This window comes from Schistocerca cancellata, chromosome 11 (genome assembly GCF_023864275.1).
Source record: "Schistocerca cancellata isolate TAMUIC-IGC-003103 chromosome 11, iqSchCanc2.1, whole genome shotgun sequence".
NCBI classification, from domain to species: Eukaryota; Metazoa; Arthropoda; class Insecta; order Orthoptera; family Acrididae; genus Schistocerca; species Schistocerca cancellata.
Window position 1 is genome coordinate 24,553,146 of NC_064636.1, and position 9,427 is coordinate 24,562,572.

General features: G+C 47.7%; 1 protein-coding gene across 2 annotated transcripts in view; it reads left to right on the forward strand.

Moving 5' to 3' along the window:
• Nucleotides 1-8,832, forward strand: part of LOC126108597 (facilitated trehalose transporter Tret1-like) — a 55,204-nt gene extending 46,372 nt beyond the window's left edge. For both annotated transcript variants that reach the window (XM_049913898.1, XM_049913899.1), the window contains exons 4-5: nt 3,028-3,555; nt 7,605-8,832. In XM_049913898.1, the coding sequence (XP_049769855.1) occupies nt 3,028-3,555; nt 7,605-8,168 (1,092 nt within the window). In that variant the 3' untranslated portion in view covers nt 8,169-8,832. The remainder of the gene's footprint in view (nt 1-3,027; nt 3,556-7,604) is intronic.
• Nucleotides 8,833-9,427: the final 595 nt, after the last annotated feature.

The following is a 9,427-nucleotide window of genomic DNA, read 5'->3' on the forward strand; positions in this document are numbered from 1 at the left end:
GATACCAATGGCCTCGTATCACTAGCAGTCGAAATGACAGGCATCTTATCTCCATGGCTGTAACGGATCGTGCAGCCACGTCTCGATCCCTGTGTCAACAGATGGGGACGTTTGCAAGACAACAACCATCTGCACCAACAGTTGGACGACATTTGCAGCAATACGGACTGTCAGCTCGGAGACTGTGTCTGTGGTTACCCTTGACGCTGCATCACAGGCAGGAACGCCTTCGATGGTGTACTCGACGACGAACCTGGGTGCACAAATGGCAAAACGTCATTTTTTCGGATGAATCCAGGTTCTGTTTGCAGCATATTGATGGTCGCATCTGTGTTTGGCAACATCGTGGTGAACGCACATTCGAAGCGTATATTCGTCATCGCGATACTGGCGTACCACCCGGCGTGATGCTATGGGGTGCCACTGGTTACACGCCTCGGTCACTTCTTGTTCACATTGACGGCACTTTGAACAGTGGACGTTACATTTCAGATGTGTTACGACCCGTAGCTCTACCCTTCATTCGATCCCTGCGAAACCCTACATTTCAGCAGGATAATGCACGACCGCATATTGCAGGTCCTGTACGAGCCTTTCTGGATACAGAAGATGTTCGACTTCTGCCCTGGACAGCACATTCTCCAGATCTCTCACCAACTGAAAGCGTCTGGTCAATGGTGGCCGAGCAACTGGCTCGTCACAATACGCCAGTCACTACTCTTGATGAACTGTGGTATCGTGTTGAAGCTGCACAGGCAGCTGTACCTGTACACGCCATCTGAGCTTTGTTTGACTCAATGCCCAGGTGTATCGAGGCCGTTATTATGGGCAGAGGTGGTTGTTCTGGGTATTGATTTCTCAGGATCTATGCACCCAAATTGCGTGAAAATCTAATCACATGTCAGTTCTAGTGTAATATATTTGTCCAATGAATACCCGTTTATCATCTGCATTTCTTCTTGGTGTAGCAATTTTAATGGGCGGTGGTGTATATCAAATAACGGTTTGCATTATCACATTCAGACTGCGCAGTTGGCCCCAGGACACCGTGGAAATTAGTTTGTGCATTGTATTGTTTAATTCTTTTGGTTTAGCAACTAAGCCCTCTTTCATTTGGATGGGTTCTTCAATAAGCAGAACTAGCGCATTAGAGGGACTGAGAATCCGCATTTCGCAATCGCGAAGTCTCTCCACCCTAAATGGGTGACTGTGTGGTGGACAGTGTCCAGTCATGGAATAATCGGTGCGATATTCCTCAATAACATGGTAACTACCGAACGCTATGTGAAGGTTTTGGAAGATGATTTCATTCCTTTTTTCCAAAGTGACTCTGATTTCGACGAGATGTAATTCATGCGAGACAGAGCTCGACACCATCAAAGCAAGGGAGTGTTTGATGTCTCGGAGGAGCACTTTGAGGACTGCATTCTCGTTCCGGGCTACTCAGAGGCCATTGGCAAGAGCCTCCATTGTCCGCCATATTCTCTGGATCTGAACACATGCGACTCCATTTTGTGGGGCTGTACTAAGGACAACGTGTACAACAACGACCTCAAAACCATTGATCAGCTGAAAACAGGCATTCAGGAGGTCATCGACAGTATCGATGTTCTGACACTTCAGCGATCACACAGAATTTCGGTAATGATGGTGGGCATACTGAATATGTCATAACCTAAAACCGAACATCTGTAGTGGCGTTTACATATTGAATAAAGTGTGTGAACGCCGTAGTTTCTAACTAATTTATGTTTTTCTTCATACAGTTTAATAAGCATCACCGTGTAGCTTCATGTCTAGTTGCGGCGAGGTTCAAAGTGATTTTGCGATGGTATAAGCTGAGAGTATCATTCGGAATGCTATACTGTTTTATGGTGGTGTGTGCAGACTGCATAACCTGTGCAATTGACTGGACTGAGACATGTTTTGTGATCCTCCAGCACCAGTGTTCACAGCCTATACTACCACTTCTGCGCCCTGTCGCACCATGAATACACTCTGATGTCCTTAAAACGTCCTTATGTTTTAGGGACATGTGTTCAACTTTTATTTACCAACGTAAGCCTGCTTTTAGTAAATACGTCGCGCTCCTACGATTATTTAATGACCTGTTACGATTTTACATCCGGCATTTCGTGGGGAACCAATATTTTTCTTGATATTTGGCCAACTTTGAACTTGACAACGTGCTGAGTGTCCTGCAATGTATGTTAAAGGCATAAAATCAAATACATGAAAATGACATGATGGACCGAAACCTGGGTTGTACTGAAATGAACAATAGAAGATACAAGTGTTGGTTTATTTCTCAAAAAAAAAAAAAAAAAATTGCCTTAAGGTGACATTGTATGTCCTATGCCGCCAATGTTAAATTTTATCTAATTTTGTGACCCATTATGGTGGAAACTCTTTAAGACACCAACTTACAATTTTCCATAATTATTGAATGCACCTTTCTAGATACACTGAACTAGAATTATTACTAAAATTGTATTGTGGGGCATGTCCTCTTTTTTTCAAACACTCATTTTCTGACTGATTTTGTGAATAAATCATCATAGAAACAAAACAACTCGGGATATTTTAATTATTCTAGTTCCATGTGTGTTGAATCTCACTCTTGGCATGATGTGAAAGTTTCATGTCTCTACCATGAGTAGTTTTTTAGTGGTTTTAGTTATAGGCGGTCGCTGTAAATATTTTCTGGCTGGGTTCCCTGAAGTTGTTTGAAAAATCACATAAAAATTACTGCTTCTCTGCTGACAACACAATACTCCTCACCTCGTTTTATACTGTAGGGGCCCACCTCTCGTGATATCTAGTGGTGAATTCCACATTACATAGGACTGACTCGGTTCTTTTGATCAGAGAGTATAAATTGGGGACTAACAAAAACAACAAAGTGGATGCTGAGGTTTTTTTAAATCATCTACATTGCTCCTCACAAACAGTGTTCTCTTTTGAAGGGGTGACCAATTGTGTGTCCAGACATACGTGTAAGATTACACAGGGAATCTCTATCCACAGCTGCCGTTGCTGTGTGTGGGCCGCCTGCTGACCGGTGCTGCGGGCGGAGCCTTCAACGTGCTGGCGCCGGTGTACATCGCCGAGGTGGCCCAGAAGGAAGTCCGGGGAGCGCTGTGCGGCTACTTCCAGCTGCTGCTCACCGTCGGCACCCTCTACGTCTACGTGCTGGGTGCGGTGACCGGCCTTTTCTGGACCTCCGTGGGCTGCGCCGTGGTGCCCGCGGTCTTCCTGGTGGCACTCTCGCTGGTGCCCGAGACTCCCCCCTACCTGCTGCGGGGTGGCCGGGAGGCCGAGGCCCGGGCGGCCCTCCGCTGGCTGAGGGGACCGCGCTGGGATGTGGAGGCGGAGCTGGCCGAGGCGAGGGCGGCTCTGGAGGAGGACTCCGGGAACGGGGGGTCCGGGTCCCTCCGCGAGGGGCTGAGCACCCCTGCTGCCGGTCGGGGAATCGTCGCAGGGCTGGGGCTCGTCACGTGCTTCCAGCTCTGTGGCATCAACGCTGTGCTTTTCTACGCGTCCGATATCTTCCTGGTGAGCAAAATCTGCCAGTGACTCTTGTGACGATTCACAGTGAGAGAAGTTTGGCCAAGAGAATGCGCTATCTAAGATAGTCCACACTAGTACAAATCTAGCTTAGTTGGTTTCTGGGATTAAAGGGACCAGACTGCTATGGTCATCGGTCCCTTGGTCCAAAACTGAAAACACCCACAGAGAATAAAAACGACTATGGAAAAGACGACAGACGACACAAGACAAGAAAGACGTACACAGAGTCCAGACAAAACGAATTAAAATCACACAGAGTGTGACAGTGGTTGGCTGCCCATAGAGATAATAAAGGAAAAGCCAACCACCGACAAACACACTAAAACCCAGTCTAAAATCGTAGGCCAGAGGCCAGACTCAAAACAAAAAAGACATAACTAACACTCAGATTACGTGATAAAAAAACCCTGCAGAACTAAGCCTGCCATGGCAGTGTCATTTGTTAAAAGGGCAGGGAGCGTGTCAGGTAGCGCTAACGGCTGCCTGAGCACAGCTAAAAGGGGACACTCCAACAAAATGTGGACCACCGTCAAAGCGGATCCGCACCGACAAAGAGGTGGGTCCTCACGGCGCAATAAGTGGCTGTGTGCCCAATGCGCAGCTGGCATAGGACAACGGACTCCTTGCGAGAGACCCGCATTGATGACCGCCACACACTCGTCGTCTCCTTGATAGGATGGAGTTTGTTTGGCGTGGTCAGGTTGCGCCATTCAGTGTCCCAAAGTTGGAAAACTTTGCGGCGTAACATCGCTCGCAAATCAGTCTCCGGGAGGCCAATGTCCAGAGATGGTTTACTGGTGGCCTGTTTGGCCAGGCTGTCAACATGTTCATTGCCGGGTATCCCAACATGGTCTGGGGTCCACACAAAGACCACAGAGCGGCCATAATGGGCAAGAGTACAAATCTATTTTTAATGTTATTTTTACAATCTAGTGCCCCTTCTTATTGGGTTAAAATTTCATCCGTGGCACCTTGAGAAGCTGTGGTCATGAACATTGCCGGTATTGTTATCTATCCCTTCATATTCACCCATCAATGTGACACATTTTTCCCAACAGTGCATCACTTAGTTGTTCAAGACTGAATTTTGGCTGTTGAAGAAACATTCCACCTTGAAAATCACTGTGTCCTGGTTCTGGATACGCAAGAAGGCCATGGGTGCCCAATCAGGAGAATAAGGGAGATGAGGAAAAATTTTGCATGGCAAAGAGACACACTGTGTGACTGTGCCTTGTCCAGGGCAATCTGGGGCATTAAAGTTAAAATGTTCTGGGTTGTTTGATCGTGTCAAAAATGGTTCAAATGGCTCTGAGCACTATGGGACTCAACCTATGAGATCATCAGTCCCATAGAACTTAGAACTACTTAAACCTAACTACCCTAAGGACAGCACACACACATCCATGCCCGAGGCAGGATTCGAACCTGCGACTGTAGCGGTCTCGCGGTTCCAGACTGTAGTGCCTAGAATCGCACAGCCACTCCGGCCGGCCTGATTGTGCCATATTTCTCAGAGTGATCGACATTTCAACCCCTCTGCTGGGATCTACTTCAGGATCTTTTACTGTCCGTTGTAGACTGAGCACAATCTGCAGCATAAGATCTTGAGGAAGATCCCAGCAAAGGGGTCAAAACAACGACCGTGCGAAGAAATATGACATGGCCTAACAACTCAGCAGATTTCAACTTCAGTGACAACGGTCACAGAATCCTACAGACTGTGCATTTTCATCGACCAGTGGCACCTAGTCGGACAGCTTCTCGCTACACTTCATCATCACAACCTCCCATAACCTTGCAAGAGATTTCAGTTGTATGCTCCTGTGACTGATTTACACTTACGAGTGTAATCTGCTAGTAGACCAACCACACTGCAGCAGTCGCGAACACACACATCATCAGCTTCTCCGATGTTGGTTGGGTTTTCGAGTTTTCTGCCAGCTAACCACATGTCATATGGTGGTTCACTGTTGGTGTACACTTCTACCAATTCACCATGGATTGTTGTCACATTGTTAACCTACTAATGCAGGAAAGGAATGACCCCCACCAATCTCAAATCTGGCAATCGGCAGCGCCATTTTATTTTGGCTCATCTAACAGCATGCCGTGGTACTGTGGTGGAGGCATTTCAATCAGAACAAGAGATATGTAACTATGAACAAAAGAAAAATTAATTATGTGACTTTGTTGCTGTGCAGTTTCGGATTTGGGGCAGCATAGTGTGGAAGACTGCAACAACAGATCCACAGTTCAGTTCTGGGGTTGGTTGCTCACCATATCCCCATCCCCCCTCCCCCCCACCAACACTCCTCCCGAATATCACATATTGCGAAACTCACATTTAATACTGAATGATGTGGCGCAGTGGTTAGCACAATGGATTCGCATTTGGGAGGATGATGGTTCCAACCCGCTTCTTGCCATCCTGATTTACGTTTTCTGTGATTTCCCTAAATTTCTTTGGGAAATGCTGGGATGGTTCCCCATCCTTCCATAATCCAATGGGACTGGTGACCTTCCTGTTTTGTTCCTTCCCCTCAAGTCAACCAACCAACCAACTACATTTAACACTCTACAGGTTTCTAGAATTTAAATAATAGTAACAGTACATTGCCTGACAAAAAGCCGAACACCCAGGGGAAGGAAAAAGCGAAGAAACTTGACGGGGTGGAAGGATGTGTGACGTTACTTCAGTTATTTCAAATTCAATTCAAATTGAAAAAGAAATTGACAGTATGAGCCCACTTACTAGTACGGCGTTACCCTGCCTGTGGCCTGGATGCACGTCCTGATTTGGTTGAGAAGAAGCCATGAAACAGTTATACCGTATCCTGAGGCAAGCTGGCCCACAAGTGTTTCACCTGACCCTTAATAACTGGATGCTGACACTAAGACAGTTGACATTTAACGTGGTTCCACACATCTTCTGTTGGGAATAGATCTGGGGATCGTGCTGGCCATGTGATTACCTCAACATGGTGCACAAATTTCATAAAGAAATTTGGCACATGTGAACGACCAGTGTCCTGTTGACAAATGGCAAATGAGACTGTCACATGAGAGAGAAGAGATGAGGATGTCCTTGAAGTGCTGTTGTACCACCAGGATTCACTCAATCCCCACCAGCTATGACATGAGGTGATATCCAAACACTGATCATATCATGACTCCAGGAGTGTCTGCCTCTTCAAAACAATGGAAATTGGGACTTTGATAACAATGATCAAACAGTGTAATGCAGAACTGCTGAGCGATTCAAGTGTGAGATCCAGACCAAGTGCCATGCGATTATCATGTGTTCAGAAAGATGAAAGACGATCTCAGTAGACGACGATTCCGGAGCAATGATGAAGTGAAAGCAGCTGTATCCAGGTGGTCACATTGCGCTGGGGGTGATTTCTCCGCATCTGGAATCGAAAACTTGGTTGCTCATTCCGAGGAATGTTTACAGTCTGTTGGAGACTATGTGGGGAACTGAACTTATGTTGCAAATTGCCGCAGCTGTGTTCCCTATGTGTATGTGGTTTGATAAATGGGCAGAACTTGGAAGTGCAACATACTGTTTGATTTGCCCTTGTACCAATATTTCTCCATCACCTTCACCTTCACCATCATCATTCTGAGACACCATCCGTGCGAGTGGGCACATGTGGTGCTCGCACAGTGAACTGTGTCCTAGACACAGTGCCGGCAGCGGTGGTCTAGCGGTCCTAGCCGCTCAGTCCAGAACCGCGTGACTGCTACGGTCACAGGTTCGAATCCTGCCTCGAGCATGGATGTGTACGATGTCCTTAGGTTAGTTAGGTTTAAGTAGTTCTAAGTTCTAGGGGACTGATGACCACAGATGTTAAGCCCCATAGTGCTCAGAGCCATTTGAACCACAGAGCGACCCACGTAGAAGTGGGCACATGCTGCCCTGTCCTACCCTTTGTAGACTGCATCCCAGTGTGCTACCCACCTTACTGTTTCTGTTATCTACGTTGCCTTCCAAAAGCAGGGACCTAAGACGTTTTGAAATGTCGGTGTCGCAGAGAGCATCGGGCGGAGCCCTGGAGGCGGATACGTCTGCCGTGGTGGTGGGCGCCATGCAGGTGGTGGCGACGCTGGTGGCGTCACTGGTGGTGGACCGCGCGGGGCGCAGGCCGCTGCTCGTGGCGTCCGCCGCAGTGGTGGGACTGTGCGCTCTGCTACTGGGCGCCTACTTCCAGCTGGACTCCAGTGGCGAGGCCGAGGGCCTGGACTGGCTGCCCCTCGCCAGCCTCTGCCTGTTCGTGGTGGCCTTCTCGCTGGGGCTTGGGCCCGTCACCTGGGTGCTGCTCGGAGAGCTGTACGCCCCCGAGGTGCGCGCCTTTGCAGGCTCCCTCTGCTGCCTCGTCAGCTGGACCTTCTCCTTCCTGGTCACCACCTTCTTCAGCGAGCTCAGCGCCGCCGTCGGCGTGCAGGGAACCTTCTGGATCTTTGGCTCCGTGGCAGTCGCCGGCGCCCTGTTCGTGTTCTTCGTGGTTCCCGAGACAAAGGACCGGTCGCTGGAGGAGGTGCAGAGGCAGCTGTCTGGTGGGGCCCGAGTATGGAGTTTGTCCTGCACCTGCAGATGAGCCTCCTCACCTCGACAAATCTGGATGTTACAGTGATCACCATTCCTCTGGATGAACCCACATTCGTACACGAATCAGCGAATGGTAGTAACACGGTCTCACTTTTTCTAACATCAGACATTCACTTGACCACTTGGAACAATCTATTGGACCACAACAGGAACCCAGGCCCTCATCTGCCACCAGTAATGCTCTTCCAACTGAGCCACTACCTTTTTTTCATAAAATGATACAAGTTTCCAGCTCATGGACTTTATCACATTCATTAGCTGATTTAAATAGTGCTCCAGATCACGATTCATGACTTTTCTCAAGTAAAGCAGTTACCATATACTTACCATGCACTTACATACCATCCTGTATGCCTTATTGGACCCGCTACAGTTGCAGGTTCGAATCCTGCCTCGGGCATGGATGTGTGTGATGTCCTTAGGTTAGTTAGGTTTAAGTAGTTCTATGTTCTAGGGGACTGATGACCTCAGATGTTGAGTCCCATACTGCTCAGAGCCATTTTGAACCTTATTGGACCAACACTTCTCGAACGACCGAATTAGCATAAAATGGCTTGACCTTTGTATAATGACTGTCGCCATAGTCGAATTGAGAATGCATAACTAAACCGTTCCCATATAACTGATCCCCTCTCCCCTTTCCTCCCCTCTCCAAATCTCTCCCACACCCAAAGATGTAAAATGCCTGACCACTATCCAACTAATTTGATGGACTTCCCTCTAGTTTACCTTGTCGGCTGGCCAGTGTGGCCAAGCGGTTCTAGGCGCTTCAGTCTGAGCTGTGTGTCATGTCCTTAGGTTAGTTAAGCTTAAGTAGCTCTAATTTCTAGGGGACTGATGACCTCAAATGTTAAGTCCCATAGTGCTCAGAGCCATTTGACCATTTTTTACCTTGTCGCCTGTTCCATATACCATCTTGATCTCTTAGCCACCTGCTGTTCCAACCCAGTACGCTTCTGTGTGAATACAATGGTCCCTGGTGTAAGCTACTAATGAAATATTGTTTCCAGCTCAGTGGTATTGTCGAGATAATCTGACACGTCACACTGATAACTTTCTGATATAGTGACTTTGCCTGAAAATGGTTTGGGCGAGACTGGGGGATGTCTCATGGTATCTCAACACTGCCATCCAACTGGATACCTGAGAGTCATTCATCAAGTACACATCGTTTACAACCATCTCAGTTCCCTTGTGTAAGCCTTATCACACTCCCCTTAACCTGAATACTACTCCCTAACGTTAAGT